A 24,617-nucleotide genomic window follows, 5' to 3' on the forward strand; every position below is an offset into this window, starting at 1 on the left:
ACTTACTTATTTAGGACTCACCATATGTCGTTGGCTACTAACACAGACAAAAACTGGTTAAGAAATCAGATGGACTTGTGCCTGCAATAGTGAATTGGATATAGCAAGAACTGAAACTCAATGGATGCATTTGTAATGGTAAATATATATTACAAATAAGTAGATGGCTTTATTAGATTATGTTAAAATTACTCAATTTATTTATACACAGAACACTGCCAACTTTATCAACTTGCACTCTTACAAGCTTGAAGAGGGCTCAGTCACCCACTAGGAATAGTTTATGCACTCCCCGACCCAGCTCCCGACTGGATACTCACCTGACTCGCACTCCGATTTTGTTGAGTTGAAGTCAGCATTTCCATTCACAAACCCACAGATGGAGAACAGTCGGCAGCCACGATGGCAGGCATTCAGTGTCGGGCCATGCTGAGGAAGCAAAAGAGACAGGCCATTATTACTGGCCATCCACTTATGTGGGACACCTGGGTGCAGAAGATAGCTCCATATGGACGACTTCTCACTTGTAAAACAGCAACTTATAAGAATGGTAGACTTTTATTGAATTTTTTTTCGCTGTACCATACTGTCTTACAATAAAAACTTATGAAATGGTTAAATTGTTCAGCCTTAACTAGCACCGCATTTGTCATATAATTCTGGTAACTCTATATTCATTGGTCGAGAGTCCTGTCTTCAAATGTGTGGCACCGTGTGAAGGTAGGGCTGTCACAATCATGAAATTTTAGTTGACGAATAATTGTGATTAACAATATAATTGTCTTTTTCTGTCCATTTTATACCACTATTACAGAGAAAGCCTAATAGTAATTTAATATTAAACATACACCTTATGAAGAAGAGCCATTTATTGGCATGAAACATTTGAACATATAAATAAAAACTGCATTTCTATTTGCCTTTTAGACTTTTTAACCAAAAATTGTACCTGGCAGATAACACATTAATTACATCAACAACCAAGGTACCATGATCAAAATAAACAATGTGCTGTGGCCAAAACAGGCCACATACCGGTCATGCCTACCCACAACCAATCATGCTCCTCACTGGATAGGTAGATTCCAGGCAAGGAACACCAATATCTTTACCTCATCTGGATTAAGGCGACATCTCACTGGGGTGTCAATGTTGCCAGCTGTACTGAGCATCCTCTCAGAAGCAATACTTGTTATACAAATGCACATTTATTTTCTTGCTAGCTTCAAAATTAAAGAAAACCTTGCATGTTTTTTAAAGTAACGTGTAATTTAACACAATACTTATGTTCTTGAAGTAAAAAAAGCCTGTGTTAATTTAAAAAAAAAGCAGATTAAGTTTGTTCCTGCCAATCTTAAAAAAAAAAGACTGCTTTATTTTGCAGAAGTAAGGCTTTTCTTGGCAAACCCTTGCCTGCTGCTGTCGGAGTAAAGCCTGGTTTATACTTTTCCACATGAGGTTTGTGTGAGGTCGACGATCAAAAAATACTTGTATACTTGTGGCGGGCTGTTCAATCCGCACATTGATGTTGTTCTATTCAGCAGGTGACAGTGTTTGGTCAATGTCACAGAAGAGGAAGTGAGATTCTGCTGATGGAAGAAGATTTTGGCTGTTATTACTGCCTTTAAGAGTAAAAAAAGAAGGTGGATGTCAGACCCATTAACCAAAAGGGGTAGAGGGAGGACAAGTATAATAATCTCGTCAGTAGGTGACCTACATGATGAAGAGATGCACTTCAAATATTTTTGCATGTCTATCCTGTGCTTTGATGACTTCATCCAGAATTCCCAGAACAGGTCTGGCCTCAACTACAGTAATCAAATTGTAACTGGAGACCGCGTCCCAGTCACTCCCGTAACATTCAATTACATAATGTGTATGCTTTTGGTATTTCAAATGATGCACTCATGAACTTATTTGATATTAAAGATTCTGTCACAAATAATGGTGTTTGCCAATTTGTCTCTATTAATTAAGTTAATTAAGTATACTGTGTTAAGAGACTCACTAACTGCACATCTATATGATTTTTCATTGCATCTACTTCATTACAGCAGCCTGCGTCATGCTTCAAAGCAGCAATATGTAGAGAATGCCAGCACTGTTGTAGACTAGGCACAAGTATGGAGGTGGGTGCATGCTGTAACTGACACTGCCTCAGTGCAACTTACTCATTCTCTGCATGTCTGCCTGGGTCTTCCTCCCACACTCCAAAGATATGCAGGTTAGAATAAGTGACAACTCTAAACTGACTACAAATTAGCAAGTAGGCGTGTATGAGTGTGCCTTGTAATAGAGTGGCGCCCCATCCAGGGTTAACTGAGGCTCAGCAATGAACAGAAGCCAGTTTAAAAAGGGATGGACGGACTGAAAACTGTATTTCTATTGCATTTGATGGAAGAATCTGAAGAGTCTATTTCTGTATCAGTGCAATCAATGTGTGATGTTTATTACTAAAAGAAATCATCCACTTTCATTTCAAATTTCCTGTCCTTCACACAGCGATGCACATTTGAAATGATGACCCACCTCTCTCCTTTGCTTTCATTGGTCAGGAGTCCCATTTTCAGTTCAAAAGCACAACCCGGGTGAAGCGACATGCAGTTTGTGTCGCTATTTGTCTTTTCCGGAGTTATTTATTTAACAATATTTGAATAAAAAATACATGAGTTTTGAATGCTGCGTGCATACAATTGCATAACTTTAAATGTGGATTATAATACACAAGTAATGTGAGATTCTTCCAAGAACATTTTTGATATAATTTTCTGTTGTCCAGTGTTGGTCATTATTGGGTCCTTCCTCCATGAAAACATGAGAAGTAAATTTTTTTCTCGGCCACCACTACAAACTACATGGGGTAAGTGACATATAAAAATATCATATATTTGGTGGGACAATCCCTTTAAAATTAGGGGAAAATGTAAAAACTGGAGAGAGAGATTTGGAAAATGAAAGCATCAGCAGTTAGTGACATTTGAAATTTTTAAATACAGTGCATCCAGAAAGTATTCACAGTGCATCACTTTTTCCACATTTTGTTGTGTTACAGCCTTATTCCAAAATTTATTAAATGCGTTTTTTTCTAAGAATTCTGCACACAACACCCTATAATGACAACGTGAAAAAAAGTTTACTTGAGATTTTTGCAAATTTATTAAAAATAAAAAAATTGAGAAAGCACATGTACATAAGTGTTCACAGCCTTTTCCATGAAGCTCCAAATTGAGCTCAGGTGCATCCTGTTTCCCCTGATCATCCTTGAGATGTTTCTGCAGCTTAATTGGAGTCCACCTGTGGTAAATTCAGTTGATTGGACATGATTTGGAAATCACCTGTCTATAGAAGGTCCCACAGTTGACAGTTCATGTCAGAGCACAAACCAAGCATGAAGTCAAAGGAATTGTCTGTAGACCTCTGAGACAGGATTGTCTTGAGGCACAAATCTGGGGAAGGTTACAGAAAAATTTCTGCTGCTTTGAAGGTCCCAATGAGCACAGTGGCCTCCATCATCCGTTAAGTGGAAGAAGTTCGAAACCACCAGGACTCTTCCTAGAGCTGGCCGGCCATCTAAACTGAGCGATCGGGGGAGAAGGGCCTTAGTCAGGGAGGTGACCAAAAACCCGATGGTCACTCTGTCAGAGCTCTAGAGGTCCTCTCTTGGAGAGGAGAACCTTCCAGAACGACAACCATCTCTGCAGCAATCCACCAAGCAGGCCTGTATGGTAGATTGGACAGATGGAAGCCACTCCTTAGTAAAAGGCACATGGCAGCCTGCCTGGAGTTTGCCAAAAGGCACCAGACGGACTCTCAGACCATGAGAAACAAAATTCTCTGGTCTGATGAGACAAAGATTGAACTCTTTGGTGTGAATGCCAGGCGTCATGTTTGGAGGAAACCAGGCACCGCTCATCACCAGGCCAATACCATCCCGACAGTAAAGCATGGTGGTGGCAGCATCATGCTGTGGGAATGTTTTTCAGCGGCAGGAACTGGGAGACTTGTCAGGATAAAGGGAAAGATGACTGCAGCAATGTACAGAGACATCCTGGATGAAAACCTGCTCCAGAGCGCTCTTGACCTCAGACTGGGGCGACGGTTCATCTTTCAGCAGGACAACAACCTTAAGCACACAGCCAAGATATCAAAGGAGTAACTTCAGGACAACTCTGTGAATGTCCTTGAGTGGCCCAGCCAGAGCTGAGACTTGAATCCGATTGAACATCTCTGGAGAGATCTTAAACTGGCTGTGCACCGACGCTTCCCATCCAACCTGATGGAGCTTGAGAGGTGCTGCAAAGAGGAATGGGCGAAACTGGCTAAGGATAGGTGTGCCAAGCTTGTGGCATCATATTCAAAAGACTTGAGGCTGTAATTGCTGCCAAAGGTGCATCGACAAAGTATTGAGCAAAGGCTGTGAATACTTATGTACATGTGATTTCACAGTTTTTTTATTTTTAATAAATTTGCAAAAACCTCAAGTAAACTTTTTTCACATTGTCATTAAGGGGTGTTGTGTGTAGAATTCTGAGGAAAAAAATAAATTTAATCCATTTTGGAATAAGGCTGTAACATAACAAAATGTGGAAAAAGTGATGCGATGTGAATACTTTCCGGATGCACTGGAACTTCACTTCTCCACTAAATACTCTTCACAAGAGTTATTAACCAGTTAATGTATCCTCAATATGATGATCTCAAAACACCAATTGTAACAAACCTGACAAAACTGACTTTAAAACTGTGTTGTTACAAAAGCAGTTTTAAAGGGTTTGTGTAAATTAAAATATCTAAATAACATTGACATTTACTAATTCATAAGATATTGTTATAATAAAGTTAAAATTCTTACTTTTAGTACAGATTTTAAGCGGTATACACTGAACACACAGCAAATATCAGTGAACACAATGTGGTACTCCATGACGATCACACAATTCTCAAAATCCCATGTCGAAATCCTCCTCAAGTCTGTTAAATTGCCCCAAATTGTTACTACATTGGGTGGAACCACCCCATGAATGTACGTCAGGACCAGTACTAGTGAGCCTACCGTTGGGCCTTTCAGTGCTTCAGCTTTAGTAAACTATCAGATGAACACTACCACTTAAAAGAGTGATACATTTAAATTAGCAATTGACTTAAAGATAAAAGCTGAAAGTCCAATCAAGTGATAAACAGCAGATAATACTGGCTTTGTTAAACAAAAAACAAAGGAATTTATTATTTAAATTTGTGTTAATCATTTAGCATTTCTTGCTCAAGGAGCCTGTGAAATATTAGGCTACATAGCTAAATTAGAGTTTCATGGTATACCGGGACTGATAGTACAAAAAAAAACATTTTTTTAAAATAGTATGATAACACCATTTGACAATTTTAAGAACTGGATGTAAACGGTACTTTCTACCCCACATCCCCATCATCGACTCATAGCAGATTGCACGTGCTTTGATTAGCTGTAGCACCCACCCACATCCAGTATGCATGGCCTAATTAACTGCAAACTCTCCTAGTTCTGTTTATTTATTTGTACGTACTAGAAATGTGAGGAAGGTAATATATAAGCTGATTGCTACACTTTACTAGTAATATATAAGCTGATTGCTACACTTTACTAACACTTACTGCGAGAATGAATGCTGCACTTTGTAAACTGCTGTTCCTCTTGAGAGTGAGAATCAGTCAGACTGGCCAACTCCAGTGTGACTGTTGTCACAGCCAGCATCTCTGCAGCAGGATGCTCAGACTGTGATCCTCTGCATAGTCATTGCAGTAGCAGCCATACTCAGATGAAGCATCCACAGATGATTGTTTAGTATAAACATTTTTAATGGAGTATGCTAAATATTAAAAACTAGCAAAATACCCGCGCTTCGCAGCAGAGAAGTAGTGTGTTAAAGAAGTTATGAAAAAGAAGAGGAAACATTTTAAAAATAACGTAACATGATTGTCAACGTAATTGTTTTGTCACTGTTATGAGTGTTGCTGTCATATATATACATATATATATATACACACACACACACACACACATATAAACATATCTACATATACACATATCTACACATACGCATATCTATATATATATATATATATATATATATATATATATATATATATATATATATATATATATATATATTAATATGACCAAGCTGTGCACTGAGATTACTTTTGAGAATGCAACGTATAGTTTTGTCCAGGAGGAAAGCAATGTTGCCTCAAATCAATGGCAACCTTTTGTAGGGTATGTCCCAGAGACTTATTAATTGTCATCGCGAAGCAGAGCCATACTGGAAATATAAGGCATTTCAATTGAAATGGGAGATCAGAGGGTATAATGGTGATGCCAGGAATACATTCAGAGTGTGGCGCTCTGCTGTTTTTTTTGTGTAGCTGCCTTCACACAGCTTCTCCGCTGCTTTATAAACAAACGCCATATAAGGCCGTCGTTTCTCCTTGCTTCGTGGTTCTGTACTGTTTTATTGTTTGTTTATTACGATTGTTATAGTTATTGTGTAGCTATTCGAGACTTCCTTTACCGTTCAGGTACCCATTTCCTTTATTTAATCCGCGGCGTGCACGCTATTTTTTGTTTGTTTATTACGATTATAGATATTTATTGATTCCCTTCTTTAGCTGACTGCCTGCTCATATAAGGCGCTTCTCCGCTGTTTTATAAACGAACAACATAAAACCATCCATTTTCCTTGCTTTGCCAAGAAAGCTGCCTTTTTATTTAATCCACGGGTTCTCCGCTGTTTTATTGTTCGTTTATTACGATTATTATAGTTCTCTTTATATATCACGTTGTCAGTTCAGCACTCTGGTTGTAATATGACGAAGTTGCGCGAGCTCACTCTTGAGAATGCAACGTATAGTTGTCCAGGAGGAAAGAAATCTTGCCTGAAATCAATGGCAACCTTTTGTAGGGTCTGTCCCTGAGACTTCTTACTTCTCATCTCGAAGCAGAGCCTTACTGGAATTTGGAGGGATCTGAATTGAAATGGGAGATCAGAGGGTGTAACGGGGATGTGAGGAATACATTGAGTGTGGAGAAACTCTAGAGACAGCGTGTGTATTAACTTGTGGATTTTTCTGCAAGTATTTGGTGGCAGCGTGACAAAGTTGCTTCCGCAAGACCGCATTAGCTGTGGAGCTCAGCTCAGAGCAAATTCTTTTCCTACCTTGTCAATTGTATAATGCGTTTTTTGAACAGGTTTGATACATGGAAGTGATCACTCGTACTGTGTTCAGTCAGTTCACGTGAGCTGTTCTCTTGTGTTATGTTGCGATGTCCACGGCTTTATTTAATGTTAGCTAAGACCCGGCACTTAAAAGTTTCTCGCTACAGCAATTTTAACTCTGTTACAAAGTGATCCAAAATCTCGTTTATACCTCGTGTCTTCTCATTAAACTTGTATCTCGCGAATAAAGTATTCGGCGTTTTTCTTCAGCGCTCTTTGAGAGGTCTTCCTTCTTTTTACGTACTGTGGTCACAGTCAGTTCACCTGATTACGTGGGAGGCATGATGATGTCACATGCAGCTCTGCCCCCCACGGCCATCGAGCTAAAGTCCATTACAGTATATGGAGAAAAATAGGTTCCAGTTATGACCATTACACGTAGAATTTCGAAATGAAACCTGCCCAACTTTTGTAAGTAAGCTGTAAGGAATGAGCCTTCTACCTACACGGGAAGTTGGAGAATTAGTGATGAGTGAGTGAGTGTATGAGGGCTTTGCCTTTTATTAGTATAGATTGTCTTAACCTTACTAAAACTAAGCTGTGTGGTGTGCATTGATGACTGACATACAATTATAATGCAAACCTAATCAGACCAAGCAGAAAAACAACACAAACCATAAGAGCGCAGTCTTAACAATGCACCAAAAATATGGAGGATTCAATTACATGAGCTGAAACCATAAGCACCAACTGCGACCCTTGGCTGGCTACTTTTCTGATGTAACTCACAATTTCAAACCTGATTAAATTGTGTGGAATTTCAAATAAAACTTACATTTCCCACCCTCCTTCACTTGAATTCAAGCCCGAAGAGTTATGAGAGGTTGAATGTCTATTGGAATACCAAGCGCAAAAAAATCTGATGTGCTGGGGGGCAAAAATAAAATACAAGGCCAAAGGAGGCTGGTGTCTGCCTGCATTCCTTGCATGTCAGGTCTGATCCTGGGAATTAAAGTGTGAGGATCAAATTTTGTGCAAGCACCAGACTTTTCTTAATTTTTGGAATATTTTCAAACGTAAAATATTCCTTTTGAGTTTAAATGCTTTGAAATTAAAACAAAAAACAAAATTTTGAAGTGGAATTTGTTATCTTTATATATAATAAGCTACCATGGCTTTTCGTTAGTCTGTCCAGGATTTTAAATCACCTGTAGCTCACAAACCGTTTGACTTATTGACCTGAAATTTGGTACACATATACTACGTGGCGTCTACTATCCAGGTGATGATTGACCTCCAAGGTTATTCCTCTTTTTATTATTGTTTAATATTGTAGAATAAACTCTTAGCAGTGGTCAGCAGGGCGGCCATGTGGCATATGCATACATCCGCTGTTCTCATCCCTACCACCTTCACCATCACTTCCCCTACCTCTTCATATCTTAAATCATTCTGGAGGCAGATTGAAGACTGGAGTGCAAACTTTAGTGAAACATTAAAGAAAATGTACTAAGAAATTGCAACACAAAGACTGACTTAATCAGTTTTAAAGCGAAAAGATGCCGACAAAAGAACAGAAGAAGCAGGCCGCTAGGGTGGAGAAAAGAAGAGCTGCTCAGGAAGCAGCAAGCGCATCAACCTCTGAGCAAACGAATGCTAAACGCACAGAGAAAGAGGATGAAAACTAGGAATGCTCAAGTGTATTCATTTAATTAATTAGTATCATTTTTAATTTTTATAATTTTTAATTAGTATAATTAAATAAGTGTAACTGTTTGATCCTGTTCGTCTTGCACCATTACATAACTAAAAAGGGCATCATCTTATATTATGTGAATAGCAGTGATAGGGATGAGCCTAACGTAGAGGGGTATGCATTTATTAGAAAGGACAGACAAAAAAAGAAAAGATGGGAGGAATATAGTAGATAAGGCGAAATACATCCCAAAAAAACTCATCCAGGATTTTAGTTGAAAAAGAACAATCAAGGAGGAGGTGAAGAGCTTAGGACTAGTAAACAGGAATTAAAATATACAGACATTAAAACAGTGGATGCTTTAAACTTGCATTTGCCTTAAGTTTTTATATGTGAGGAAGTGGATAACCACCCAGCAGTAAATGGGACTGCTAAGGAGGTTCTGAGTAATTTGGAAATTGGAGAATAAGAAGAGCTACTCTGATTAAATTGACTGAAATCAAACAAATCACCAGGTCCATATAATTTTTACCCTCAAGCTCTTGAGGAGGATAGCAAGTACAGATATAAATCCTTGACGCATAATTTTATGAAGTCACTGCGCACTGCGGAAATTCCAAAGCACTGGGAAATGGCAAATATTTCTCTCTTTATATAAAATGGGTGACCGGGCAGAATTTAACAATCTATTGGCCAGTAAGCTTAACGTGCATCACAGGAAAATTAATGGAAGAAATTATTAAGGGAAAGATTGAGCAGCACATGGCAAAAACAGGAGTTATTAGGATCAGTCAGCATGGGGTCAGAAGAGGGAGGTCATATTTAACCAACATCTTTATATATAATCTTCATTTAGATCTTGATCTTTGTTTGTCCGCGAATTCCACACATGCGTAGACCACCTTCCAGTTTAGTACGTTGTTGCTACTCATGGATGTCAACAATGTGCCAGAATAACAAAAGGGGTGGTGGACAGTGTTATGCTGGTTAGCTCCTGAGGCCTTGTTACAGAATGAGATTGCCGAAGATAAAAGGTATGTGCCTGCGTAACATATGAATGAAGGAAAGACAGTGGGTAAAATGAATGGCAACGTAACAGCACGTTCCGGAAATTATTATTGTTACGTTGTAGCCGGCAAGTGCTGCGAGTCTCACAGTTGTACCGTGGCTTGCTCACATGTCAGTGAAGTGATCTCAATTTATGCTTTAAAGAGCCTGGATACCTATTTATCCTTTTTATAACCATTGCTCCATGTATATTGCCTTACTCTTTGGATTGCCACAAAGCAACCATCGAGATTGGAGAAAAGTTGAGAAGAGATCGTGAGAGGAAACGACAGCGTCGTGAAAACGAGACGGACTGTGAACGGACAGAAGCAGAAATGCTCCTACACCACCACATACCTACTATTCGGACAGTGATTCCGAGTAGGCCGTTCCTATCAAGTCAATGTCCAAGAGTTTTCTTTTGTAATTTTGTTTCCCTTATAAAAAAATCATAATGCTGTGCGACGAAGGGCCCAGTTCACGACTGGCAGTCGCGTTTAAACAGGGAGCCCTTCACACACAACTTTAACACGCGCAACGTAGTTGGGCGCACATGGCTAGTGCAGGAATAATATGAGAAAGCAACTAAAGTATATGATCAAAATGACACATCAGATATTATTTATCTTGACTTTCAAAAAGCATTGGTATGGTACCACATGAGAGGCTGGGAATCAAACTAAAAGAAGTGGGAGTTCAGGGTGATGTTTGTAGATGGATAAAGAGTTGTCTCAGACACAGAAAGCAGAATGTGATGGTGTAAGGAACCTCATCAGAATTGGCTAACATTAAGAGTGGTGTTCCATAGGGGTCAGTGATATTGCCTCTACTATTTTTGATAAATATAAATGTTTGAATAGAAATATAAATAACAAGCTGGTTAAGTCTGAAGATTATATCAATCTAGGTGGATTGGCAGACAGTGAAATCATTACAGTGAGACTTGGAGGAAAGATTACAAGAGTTGAAAATTTTCAGTTTAAGAGATGAAAGGAATTAGTACAGTGGATCGAGACTGTGACCTTAAAATGAGTCAACAAGAACACGGAGCACAGTTGAAAAACTGTTAAGAACAGATTTTGCACAAATGTTAGTATGATTTTCTTTACACAGAGTACAACAGACACTTGGAATCCAAGTTACCAAGTAGTGCGGTAGCCAGTAAGACTTTAGGGACCTTCAAAACTAGACACGCTGTCATATTGGAGGAATTAAGTGGATAGGACTGGCAAGCTTTGTTGGGCCAAATGGCCTGTACTCAAAGGTTTTCTAATGTTCATTCTACAGTAAAAAAAAAAATCCATAGCTATATAAACACAGCTGCTATACTGTATATGGGGTTATCACCCAACTCCAGAAATGCTTACCATGTTACTCTCTGCAGGGCTTTCATACAAAGCACTAAGTTAAATCACTGTCTCACTTCAGCTCACTTGGTCAAACATGGACACTAGTAATGAAGCACGTCATGGCTCGACTACCGAAGCAATGCCCCAGTGTCAACCATTGACAGTATAGTAATCAACTATCATAATATTTTACAGCTTTAATCTGACTGACAAAAAGAATGTTGAGAACTTTTGGTTTTCCTTTGCACCTAGCATACATCTGTTAAAAAAAGTTGTTTGTTAACATATAAAATAGTTTTCATAAATTAAAGAAAGGTTCAGGGGAAAAAATACATCTCTAAGTCCTGGAATAAGTTCAGTAAATTGTGAGGAAATATGACAGGAGTTTCATTTAACACAAATGGAGATAAAGAGTTGACATGATGATAAGTGCATAAGGGTAAATTTAGCACAAGCATTTGGCATCATTACATCCCTCAGATACGTTGCCAAATAATGCAATTCATAGGTGCATTTTGATGGCCTTCTAATCTCTCAGTTTAACAATATTCCAATAAAGCTGTGTGAATAGCAATTCATAAACTGTTTTGGGTTAAACTTCCTGTTCCTGTGCCAAATGTTTCTAAAGATCCATGGTAGAATACAACGGTTTCAACTGTTTTAATAAATATATTTTTATATAACAGTGTTTGAAAGATTTCTCTCTTTAATTCATGATTCAGGCCTTTAACATTCCAGTTCACAAAGTTAACTGCCCAGTCTCTGAGACATTGCATCTGAGCTTTTATTGTCATTTTTAAGTCTTAACTGAAAATAAGACAGCTTTGACCTTAATTTCCAATTTTCCCAGGAGTTATTGCCCTGAAGGCTATTGTTACGTTGGCAATTATAATTATAAGGATTAAAAAGATAGATTAGAGAGCTTGCTCTCTAAGATTTGTATTATTGAGCTCTGTTGTACAAAGAGATGTAAGGGGTCCAGTGGCACAGAATCCCTTTAAAAACTACTACATCAGTAAAAAGACGGAAAGAATTAACAAACGATCAAACAAAGTGCAAGGACTGATGTTGTGTTCACATGCTATCAGACTGATGGTAAATAGGAGTCTGAAATTCCACAAAAGTGCTGTTTGAACTTGGTGTTCCGAGAGAAAGTACAGCTAATTGAATTCTGTGAATTGTGATACAACACTGCCCTTTCACCTTAGTAATTTGTATAAAATTCAAAAATATAAGCCAATCAGCCAGAAATGCCATTTGTATGATCAAATTGTATTTAGAGTGAAGTGATACACATTCAGTTCACTGTGATTGATTTTTACTGACCAAGTAATAGATCAACAATGCATTTCTTCAAAAATTTGACAAGAATGAACTAAGATGGAAATGTCACAAGTCAGGACTCTGAAAACGCTGTTAGCATGTGAACATAGCATAATAGATGTGGGAACTGCTAAGGATATAATGAAATGATAGTATCTGATTACTTGGGTCATGATACCATAATAAGGAGAACTTCTGGCTCATTTCACTAGCTTAAGTCACTTTTAATTTGTGAAAATCTATTTAAAAATTCAACTATCGCATACTGCACACATCAGTATGTTGTCTAACTTTAGCTCTGAGCGAATCCTTGTGAGATGAGCACTTATGCTTGTAACAGGTGTGTTACTCAATCATTAATAACAAAATGCTTCATATGTAAAATTTTCTGTTTAAATGTAAACAAATGTGCATTTAAAATTCTGTGACCTGAATACGTGTACATTCACATATTTGGTATGTGTCATTAGACCGTTAAAATGTTATTTTAAAAACAATGAACGAATTACTTATATAGACAATCCAAACATACTAGGAACTGTTTGGTTATCAAATATTCATAACGTTCCAATGGTACATAACTTTTCAGGAGAAAAGCAGAGCCCATTATGCTTCATATTCTGAAGGAGTGAGACAATCCTAGCTTGTAGTGTGCAGGAGTGTTTCATTTCATAAGAAAATAAACATCAATAAGAAGTATTTTGCATGAAAATCTCTAGCAGTGTGTCAAAGCAATGTATTTTGTTTTAACTTTTTGAATAAAAGTGGATATACATTTCCATAGATTAAAGCTATAATCCTGATACTTGTCATCAGCATATCAACGATATATTACAATGAAAAGTGTCGCAGAACTATTATCTTTTTCTTCATTGGACCACCTGCCCTTCAATGGGAACTCCCAGCCAGTTAAGTGCATCTTCACCACTGCATACCAGGTTTCCTTGATTCTCTTTTCTTCTTAGTGTTCACCTACCACAGTATATTATTTTCTTTGCTGCCTTCCACAGCAATTACTATAAGAAAGTGCTTGAAAAGAAAACCCTACCTTTTAATTTTTTTTGCAAATTGGGTGTATCATGGCAACATTAGGATCAGAGCAGGAAGCTGTCCTGGGTGAAACACAACACCCACACTTATTCAAACCAGGGCCATTTAGATTTGGACAATTTAACTAATATAGGCAGTTTAAAGGAACTGGGGCATCCTCACAAACACCATAGTGACTCGAGGAAAAATACACAGAATCAGACTTGCCGTGCCATCAGCCCACCAGTGGAGAAATTCATCAGGGCAACCTTATAAATATCCAAACTATAAAGACTATCAACTTCAAAGCAAGGTGCTCATTTTGTTTCTGTTTTTGGCCTCATTGTTCTTCCAGGTGTCATTATGCAGTTTCAGATGAGCATTTCACACAAAGGCATATCCAAAACGCAATACACAACACAAAGTGAGGAGCCCAACAGGCATCTGAAGTCAATCAAAAACTTGGAATCCAACAGCACAGCTTCAGGAGGGTTGAAATTTACTCATAAACATTAGGATACTCTGGCAACCGGGGGCCTGACTGAAACCAGAGATGTATGCACTTCCAATTCAGGAACGACTTGTTTTGAGAGAGAGAAAAAAAAGCCAGACTGATTGGCTCTTGTATAAACACATGCATTCAAGACCTGCACTAATTACTAAATGAAATACCAGTCGGAACATAACAGACCTTCCATTTTGGTTTCTCTAAATACATCAGACAAGCTTCTTTCTGCCTCCAGTTATGTCCTAAAACAAACAGATGGCTCTAAGATTACAATGACTAAGTCTGCCAGGGTGTATGCCAATTCAGAGCCCATAATAAATGCGTCAAACAAAGAGAGAATTCAGGTGCTGAAATGGAGCTCAAAGACTGGCGTGTGGCAGATGACTCTGGATAAGCCAGAACTTGAATATTCTCCCTTACTATGTGGCAGCTGTCCTAGATATTATCATAAATATGTTAAGATGCTTTTAAATGTTTACATGCAGGACACCTCATTTTATTTGTATTATATAGAAGCTTTAATTGAGGATTTGCCTTCAAAAGCAAAGAATAGTAAACTACAAGATGAAACAATGCACTGAAAGTACATTACAGTGCACAGAAATCAGTCTGTTCTGCCATGTTGTACCAGGATGTGTTCCCAGGCTTATATTTTTTTTAGATGTTCGCTGTTATGTATTGCTTTTCACTTACTAAATGTTACTTTTTGTTTTGTCATAATTTTGTGTCCATGTACTTAAGTGTGATCTCTTATGTTCCTTGTATGCTAGGGGCAGGACTACTCTTGCATCACTGCAAAAGGAGCACTGCCAGCCTTTAAAAAGCAGGCTCAGAATTAGTCTCTTTACTTTTCACTGAATCTGCCTGGTGGCATCTTGTGAGTATTTTATTTTTTAAATCTGATACTGATTTTCTGGCTCATTTATATTTCTGCACTTGCTTTTAAGCGTTTCTCTGGACTATATATTGGGATATGGTTGCTTTGAGTTGCCTTTTGGAAAACCCATTCTTGCTTTCTTGCACTTATATTAAATACATATTATTTATTTATAAATGGCTCCTTGTCTGAATTGTCTTTAATAAGCCAAGAGTTTTCACGGTTCTCCCTCACGTGAGGCATTTTTTGGTATTTTGAAATTTTAAACTTTAAAAGCCTGTCTCACACATTCGGGGCCTGGTCAGCTTGAAGTTCCCAGTTGCCTAGGGTCAGGCTATCCTGGGTGAGACCTATATGGAGGCAGGCCAGTGAGGATTGTGGCCTTTTTTTTGTGGGTCCTTCTGAAGCCCTCTCCCGTTTTACCATTTTGCAGTGAGAGAATCAGAATATAGTCATGGTCTCTGTGGAGTTTGCACATTTTCCCCATATCTCTAATGTTTTTGGGGTTTTTTTTCCAGGTAGTCCAGTCCATCATACATCCAAAAGATGTTCAAGTTAAGTTAAATGTTGAATGAACTTTGGTGTGTTTGTGGCATCTGCACAAGTATTACATACAATGGACCAACAGCATGTCTACTCATAGCTATTCCTTTGCATCTTATGCTGCCAGAACAGTCTTTGTAGCTGCTGGTGAGAAAGGCAGGATCAAGCACGGGTCAAACACGTGCCGAAAGAAATTTCTCAGTTTTTGAAAGATTTACGAAAATTGCAAAGCAAACAGTCCACACAAGAATAAAGAACAGGTTGTTATACACATAGAATAAAAGGCAAAAAAAAAAATTGGAAAAAAACATCTCTTCTCTAAACTTAGCTTTTCTCGGCAAACTTCAGTTGTTTCTATAATTAAAGATGCATGAATAAACAACAGTAATGTAACATGAAAAGTAAAAATGAGAAAATGAAATTTCATCAATGTGACAAGAGTAACAGGAAATTAATTTTTTTCATCTTCATTTTTTGATATTGTTTCCTTTGGTCCAGCGTTGCTCACCATAGCCATTAAACTTTTTTGTCTGCTCTCCATGAAAACATGAGATTAAAAATTTGTTTTGGTCATCACTACAAAACAAAAGTAGTATAAAAAAATCATTTTTGGGTGGAGTGTTCCTTTAAAGGGAAATTTCACACAAATGTCAGAAAGCTTTTAATCACAAAGAGGTTCCACCAAGCAGTACGGTGGTTAGTTTGTGGACCTTCATATTTTGACTTGATGATATCTCTCTATTATGTAAAAAAAATCCTGGGACGAGACAAGACTTTTTCAGAGAGATAATTTCAAGTCCCGCGAGACAAGACTTTGTGCCAGGAAATTTAACCACGCCCACGGTCCACTCATCTCTCATTTGTGTGAATGCTATTGTCAGAGAGAGTTCCTATACTCTCAGCTCCCCAAGCGGGGAACGGAAATAAAAGACAGAGTAGAAGACAAAGTAGAACGTCGTAAAGAAGTCCAGAAATGTTGCCACCATACACATGCAGAGCAGGTTAGAGATTATGAAGGTACTAAAATTCAAAAGTCTCAAAAAACTGATAGTAAAGATCGCATTAGCGCTAACAAACAGAAATTATTACTCAGTGAAATAACAAAACAGCTTGAAGAGATTGAATATATGGACAAAGGTGATATGACAGAAATATGTAGATATTGTTTGGCTTTAAAGTTGAAGTTGGAGACTTGTAGATTGTCTAATTCATGTTGCCATCAGGGGAAAGTAGTGTTTCTTGCCAATGAAGAGGTGTATCCGCAAGAAATAAACGATTTGTTATTTGGTGAAAGTGAAATCCACAAACACTACAGACAAAATATCCGCATCTACAATAATCTGTTCGTATTCGCATCATTCGATGCTCAAAACGTAGATTTACACGATTCAGGACCATATGCTATGAGAATCTGTGGTCCCTAAACAATTAAAGCTACCACAAGTTTAATTTCAAGGAAACCACAATTTGGTCAGGTTTATATTTCTGATCATGGAGAAGCGATGCGACATAGAATCGAAAGAGTTAAACGATCGGACATATTAGAAATTCTACAGCCAATAATGGATACAAATCCATATGTCCAAAAGTATCGCACTGTACACTAAATTTATTTGAAAAAAACGGGCAAAGAAGTTTTCCTGGATTTCTATAAAGATCTCTGAAAGATCGCGCTCACATATTTAATAAAGCAACATGTGACAAATTGTCACCAGTAATAGTTTCGAAAGACAGAGATAGCAAAGACAGAGTTGATATTCGTGTTTATCCAAATGCACATCACGATTCATCCTAAGTGGCAGATAAGAGAAATGATTACAGGGCCCGCAAGGAGGTTGGCAAGCAAAGCAAGCAGGGAGCAGAGCCCCCTAGTGTTGTAAAAGTAAGTAAATAAGGGCTGAGCAACCTGAGTTTATCAAAACTATTCTTGGTTCTTACACACAAAGGTGTAACATTAAATCACATTAAACCGGATTAAAGAATGCCTATCTTCAGAGCGAGCGAGAAAGGCTAGGAGCATGCACTGATACACTGCAATGCTGCACTCAACACACGCCGAAAAACCTCAGGATCCCAAAGTCACTGGAGTGCCAATCCTGCCATAACCAACCAAGTTCTCCCTGCAAGTTGGAGGACCTGTTTACAGGACTGGATGCAGGTTAACATTATACCCAGGAAAGAGCAATTGCAGGTTAAGAGCCTTGCTCAAGGGCCCATCAGAGTGGAATCACTTCTGGCGTTTAATGGATTTGTGGCGCAAGGATGCAGGAAATTCTACTGCAGCATGCCAGCTAAATATAAATTCTACCCAAGTGTATCTCCACAGGAGCCATCTGCTAATCCGCATAGTTTAGAGTCAACTACAAATTTAACTCATCTGCTAGGTGCTTTTTTTTTTAGTTAAACAAAGGCAATATTTTAAGACAATGGTAAGACCAGCAACGACGTAGGGAGCTGAAACATGGATAGTAAAGGGAGGACAACATATGAGGTTAAGTTAGACTGAAATGAGAATGTCCAGAATGAAGCTTGGAGTTACACAAAAAGAACAGAAAAAGAAATGAAAAAAAAATTACATTTACAACAAAAGTGGGAGAGATATCTAAGACGGTACAGGAAAGAAAGCTGAAGTTGTGTCAACATGTGATGAGGAGAGACAATGAATGTGCGGGCACAAGAGTGATGAAGGGAAGTGCATGGGAAGAGAAAGTGAGGGAAGCCAAAACAGAGGTGGATGAAGATTTGAAAGAAAACGGTTTGATTGTGGAGGAGGCGCAGGACCGGGCTGTATGGAGAAGGCTGATCAGGTACATCAACCCCACACAGAAGTGGGCAGGAGTAGCAGTGGCCCATAAAACAACACCTGCGGCACCCCACATTTGACTTCTTCTAATTCAGTAATAAATTTCAGCGCGTGAAATGTTCTGTGTGATTAAGGCATCGGGACACAATACTAAGAATGCTTACCTCTTGTGTGAGGTGTATCTATGTGAAAAATCTGTTGAAAGTGAAATCTTTAAGAATAACACACAGCATTTAAACCTTAATTATGTATACCACCTTCCTATATTAACCTCCAATCCAAGGCAATTTTCCTGAACAAAGACAGAGCTAAACAGTTTAACACAATAATGCTTAGTGACTTGCTCAGGGTCCCATGGAGGGACAGATGGGAGGACTGAACAGGCTTTGGCATTCAAACATCTTAACCACTACACTACACAGCCTAAATCAAATACATTTTTGCCTGCACATAAAACACCAGCTAGTTCTGCCATTAAAAGATCTCTGCACAATACACAGTCAAAATCATAATGAGAAGTGACCCGTTTCACCCATAATCCCACAATGCATCTACCATGTATGCAATATACAGATAACTACCATGATGTCCTGCCTGCTACCCTAGTAGTCAAGCTGTTGTGGAGAAAATAACAAGAACATTTCTTCTACTTCTCGTACCAGCTCACTGTATTACCCTCTGCCAGCCACTTAAGCTCCTTGTGTTTCTATCATAGATCAATTAAAACAAGACTATAAACCCAAGTGATTCAGAAGGCAATTTAGATAACACCATCACCTGAAAGAGTATGCGTGGCAGTTCTGTATCCTGCTGTCACTGATCTTGTTGTAAGCATGTGAGTTGCTGCTGAGTCATGAATATGGCTGTTACTATACACCATAGAATACAGACGTGTTAAATTTCACACCTGTTTTTAAGCACAGTGCAGGCCCAGCAGATTGCATTGTGGGAATGCCAAACAAGAACACAAGGAGAACATTCAGCTGCTACATCAATAGACTGGGCTGGAATATAAACCAAAGTTCCTGGAGCTGTGAGGAATCAGCACCAACCAGTGTGCCATTGTATCACCTTTTTGCAGAGCACAACACTCAGGACTGCCATTAATATCAATCTTATGAGAGATAGGAAGAAAGTCATCAAAGCAAGAGTAAAAGAAGAGGAGGAAACCTCATTACAGTAATGGGAGGTTTTCAATTTGTAGATGATGACGGAGTGAAAGAAACTGGGAAACGTAAAAACATTTCTCTAAGGGTCCCCAGGAGCTAAAGTTTCATTTGGTAGAAGTGTACTGAGTGTTGACGCGCTCAACGTGGCAAAAGATTTTTGTGACATTCCAGTTAACCAGGTATGGGAGCCGAGAGAGGACGTGCAATATCGTTATTTTTTTTTTTTAATTGTTTCCTCGCGATAACAGACTAATTTTATTGAGATCTCGAGAAAATAAACTTTTGTTTCAATAAAACAAAAGATCTTGTTTTCTCAAAATTATGAAATAATTGTACCTAACGTTTAATGTTTAGCTTATTGAATCCATGTCCTATTTGAAATGGCAAAAGAGCAGAACTATGTTGATCAGCGCATCACATTTTTGTTCCATCAAGGGCTGACAAAGGCTAAAATATATATTTATGCCTTAGTTTAGAAAATAATAACGTTACGAGTCCAACATTTAAGAAGACAGTTAGCAAGGCTTCAGCTGAATAGGCATCGCAATCTAAGTGAGCCTGGTGCCAGGAGCAAAGGTTGCGTTTTGTTTTCTCTAGATCGGGATAAAATCATTCCTGTATCTCAAGAAAACAAATTTTTGTTTTCTCGACATCTCGATAAAATTATTCCATTATCTCGAGAAAACAAAGTTCGTTTTTTTGAGATCTTGATACATTTAGTCTGTTATCTCGAGGAAACAATTAAAAAAAAATTTAAGATATTGCATGTCCTCTCTCGGCTTCCATAACCAGGAGACGGTTAGCACAAAACAGAGATGTAGTGAACACCAGGCAAGGGTCAAAGTTGCGAGGCTGTATCGTCATCAAAAGGGATCAAGATGAGAATCGTATGTTAGGAACAACAGGATGTCTACACCAAAAAAAACATTCCTAGTGCTAGGGCCTAGCTGAATTTAGAAACTAGCTATGCTACAGAGAAACAAAAGTTGTGCAAGCACTGAGGAAAAATGCAAAACTGGGAGTGACGCAACTGTGATGTCATCTATGCGACATCTGTGGTCATGTAATGCCTCCACATGGCACAGCGAAAAATAAACGGAAAACAAGACGTGAGCAAAAATAAACATTGGAAATCTACATCAAAATGAAAATCGAATCCTTACAGGACACAAACTTGTACATACAACAATGTGTGACACTGAGAGGCAGGAAAAGTAATGATTTGTGAATATGCAAAATAGATTAACAAATATAAAAATAAACCATGGAAACATTTGGGAAAAACAATCATATTTGCTGTATTGTATTTGCTATACAGATCACTTTAAATCTACATCTAACAGTCTAACAGTCATCCCTCACCTATCGCAGGGGTTATGTTCCAGAATCCCCCCACGAAAGGTGAAAATCTGCAAAGTAAAAACATATGTTTATATGGTTATTTTATATATTTTAAGCCCTTATAAACTCTCCCACACTCTTATAAACATTTCCCGCACAGTTATAAAGCATATTCTCTTAGATATTAGGTAAGATTAATTGAAATTATGTATGTAAACACACTGTTTACATACAGTAAAACCTAAATATTATGCGGTGTAGCTGTTCCCTTCCTTCAACATATCCAAAACCTTTTCGGCAATTGTTAGCATCTTCCGTTGGAGCTTGGGCACAGCCCCGAAGCAGTTGCCGGAGCAGATCGTTTTGGAGCCATGACGAAGGGCTCGACTATGCACAAAGATAAACATAAAAGAGCACAAAAGTTAACGTTGATGCTGAATGAGTGAGATGAGACTTCCTGGTTAACGCAGCGAAATCAAATTCGGCGCTCCATCGCTGAGCCAATCAGCACACAGGAACTTAACTGCATGCTCTGATTGGGTAGCTTCTCAGTCATCCGCCAATAGCATCCCTTGTATAAAATCAACTAGGCAAACCAACTGAGGAAGCAAGTGCCAGAAGTAAAAAGACCCATTGTCTAAACAGAAACCCACGAGGCAACGAAAAATCTGTTATATATTTAGATATGCTTACATTTAAAATCCACGATAGAGTGAAACCGCGAAAGTCGAAGCGCGATATAGCAAGGGATTATTGTATATAAAAGCCAAATACCACTGACTAACTCATCACGAAATCTCCAGAACCATAAGGACTTGGGACTTGAAATTTGGAATGTAGGTTACCCTTGACCCATAAGTGGTCGCTAAGAAACAGCTTTAAAAATTTTGTGGTCCAAGCACGTTCTGTCTGTATGTCTGTCCACTTTTCACAAGAGAAATTACTTAACAGATTTACAGTGGTGTGAAAAACTATTTGCCCCCTTCCTGATTTCTTATTCTTTTGAATGTTTGTCACACAAAATGTTTCTGACCATCAAACACATTTAACCATTAGTCAAATATAACACAAGTAAACACAAAATGCAGTTTTTAAATGATGGTTTAAATGATGGCCTTCCAAAAAGTTCAACTTTTGTCTCATCAGTCCACAAGGTATTTCCCCAAAAGTCTTGGCAATCATTGAGATGTTTCTTAGCAAAATTGAGACGAGCCCTAATGTTCTTTTTGCTTAACAGTGGTTTGCGTCTTGGAAATCTGCCATGCAGGCCGTTTTTGCCCAGTCTCTTTCTTATGGTGGAGTCGTGAACACTGGCCTTAATTGAGGCAAGTGAGGCCTGCAGTTCTTTAGACGTTGTCCTGAGGTCTTTTGTGACCTCTCGGATGAGTCGTCTCTGCGCTCTTGGGGTAATTTTGGTCGGCCGGCCACTCCTGGGAAGGTTCACCACTGTTCCATGTTTTTGCCATTTGTGGATAATGGCTCTCACTGTGGTTCGCTGGAGTCCCAAAGCTTTAGAAATGGCTTTATAACCTTTACCAGACTGATAGATCTCAATTACTTCTGTTCTCATTTGTTCCTGAATTTCTTTGGATCTTGGCATGATGTCTAGCTGTTGAGGTGCTTTTGGTCTACTTCTCTGTGTCAGGCAGCTCCTATTTAAGTGATTTCTTGATTGAAACAGGTGTGGCAGTAATCAGGCCTGGGGGTGGCTACGGAAATTGAACTCAGGTGTGATACACCACAGTTAGGTGATTTTTAACAAGGGGCAATTACTTTTTCACACAGGGCCATGTAGGTTTGGATTTTTTTTCTCCCTAAATAATAAAAAACATCATTTAAAAACTGCATTTTGTGTTTACTTGTGTTATATTTGACTAATGGTTAAATGTGTTTGATGATCAGAAACATTTTGTGCGACAAACATGCAAAAGAATAAGAAATCAGGAAGGGGGCAAATAGTTTTTCACACCACTGTACATCTGGTTGTTTTCTATAATTTGCTTGAACTTTCCGGTTGATTTTGTGACATCTCTCATTGCGCTAAGTATCACAGTTTGCTTGCAGTACCGATGAGAGCAGGGGGGCGGGGCCTTTCTCATTCACTCACCAGCATCCGTTCAGTTGGTCTGCTTCTCGCCACGTGTTGGAGTGCACCTCGCCTCCGCTTAGCTAGTGATACCTGTTGGTTCAACAGACATTATCATCTACAGATTGTTAAGGAGTAACGTTTGACATTTTTGAGAGAGAGATCAGAGCTCCACGTGTTTTAGAGGGTAGCTGCTGATTGCCACAGATATCACGGCCATGTGCTTTTTCTCCCCACACAGGGAACACTCTCCCATCAGAGCCGAACACGACCAGATATACTGCCAATGTCTATTGATTTTTAAAGTTTGTCCTGTCTCATTACTATGTGGGTGCAGCCACGGGGTACAGCTAGTAACTGATATTAGATTACAATACTTTTGTTGTGTAAAGAGCTCTGGGGATATGCAATAAAAGGAGCACTAATTGACTGAATCACTGCAAAGAGTCTCTTTTAGTTAAACAGACTGGCTTTGAGGTTGGGTGTGTGATATGCACCATCCGTGATATTATTTTCATTGTTGTGTTAAAGATGTGTGAGCGGACATTATCAAGTATGTCACTCACTTTGCAAAAAAACAATCCCAAACATCCACGCGTTCACTACATCGCATAGCCTTTTCTCGTGGGGCCAGAAGTGATACTGGGACGACCATTTTAAAAAGTTAATAGAAATAGTGGTGAAGTCCTGTAAAAGCACAGGCTACACCCAGAGGACTTCTTTTTAAACACCCGTCCCAATTCCTCCAGTCTGCGAAGTTTAAACTGTCAGGGTTCAGAAACAGAGCAAAAAAAGATAAACAAAAGACTTGACTCTGAGACAAAATGAAAATCTAAAATGGCTGTTATCAGTTCAGGAGCTCAGGAGAAAATATAATGTAACAGAAGCTTCAAGATTATTTTATATATTGTAAACAATGGTGACAAAAAAAAACAAAACAGCTACTTAGCTCTGCGTGTTTGAAAACTGTTTTGTGGTCAATGGATACCCTATGTGTTAAAATGCTGCAGCTAATCTTACAGCGCATGTTTGCTTTCCAATTAGCCAGTAATGTTAACTTCCTTTAGTTAGTCGTTTAGACATGAAGTGAGAAGGTGGATGTTGTGCAGCAGCAGATTTGTTGATTTGAGCGTTTTGAGTACTGAGTTTAGGGATTCTAAAAACCCTTTTGCTTGGTTTCTTTTTGGTTTTGACTCTTGCCTATGTTCTTTTACTTTGATTTTTGCTGGCAACGCCCGTATCTAAAAAAAAAACAAACCCATCCCTGCACTGCCAATTCACTGTCAGCTTAACAAGGAAGTCATTTACAGTGAACACTGCAGTTGTATCTTCTAGTGACCCTGGCCAGTCAGTCAACTCCCCATGACTGTCACCAACACCTGCCAAGTCAGTACGCAACCTTGGGGTGGTGATCGACGAGCAGTGATCTTTTTCTGACAACATTTCTACTGTTTCTCATTTACTCAGGTTCAAGCTGTACAACATCCACAAGACCAGACCTTATCTGACAGTGTACTCTATGCAGCACCACCTCTGGTCCAGGCTTTGGTCTGGACTACTGCAGCTCACTTCTGGCAGGAGTACCCACATGCGCTATCAAGCAACTGCAGATGACCCAGAATGTATTTAACCAGTAAGACAGGCACATGTCACTCC

The 24,617-nt window shown here is 38.7% G+C and overlaps 1 protein-coding gene across 1 annotated transcript in view; it reads right to left on the reverse strand.

Moving 5' to 3' along the window:
* tmem59l (transmembrane protein 59-like) overlaps positions 1 to 24,617 on the reverse strand; it is a 67,337-nt gene that overhangs the window by 30,582 nt on the left and 12,138 nt on the right. Inside the window, exon 2 of the mRNA XM_039767713.1 lies at positions 321 to 429. Within this exon, the coding sequence (XP_039623647.1) occupies positions 321 to 429 (109 nt within the window). The remainder of the gene's footprint in view (positions 1 to 320; positions 430 to 24,617) is intronic.

The sequence above is a fragment of the Polypterus senegalus genome, chromosome 10 (assembly GCF_016835505.1).
Source record: "Polypterus senegalus isolate Bchr_013 chromosome 10, ASM1683550v1, whole genome shotgun sequence".
NCBI lineage: Eukaryota > Metazoa > Chordata > Cladistia > Polypteriformes > Polypteridae > Polypterus > Polypterus senegalus.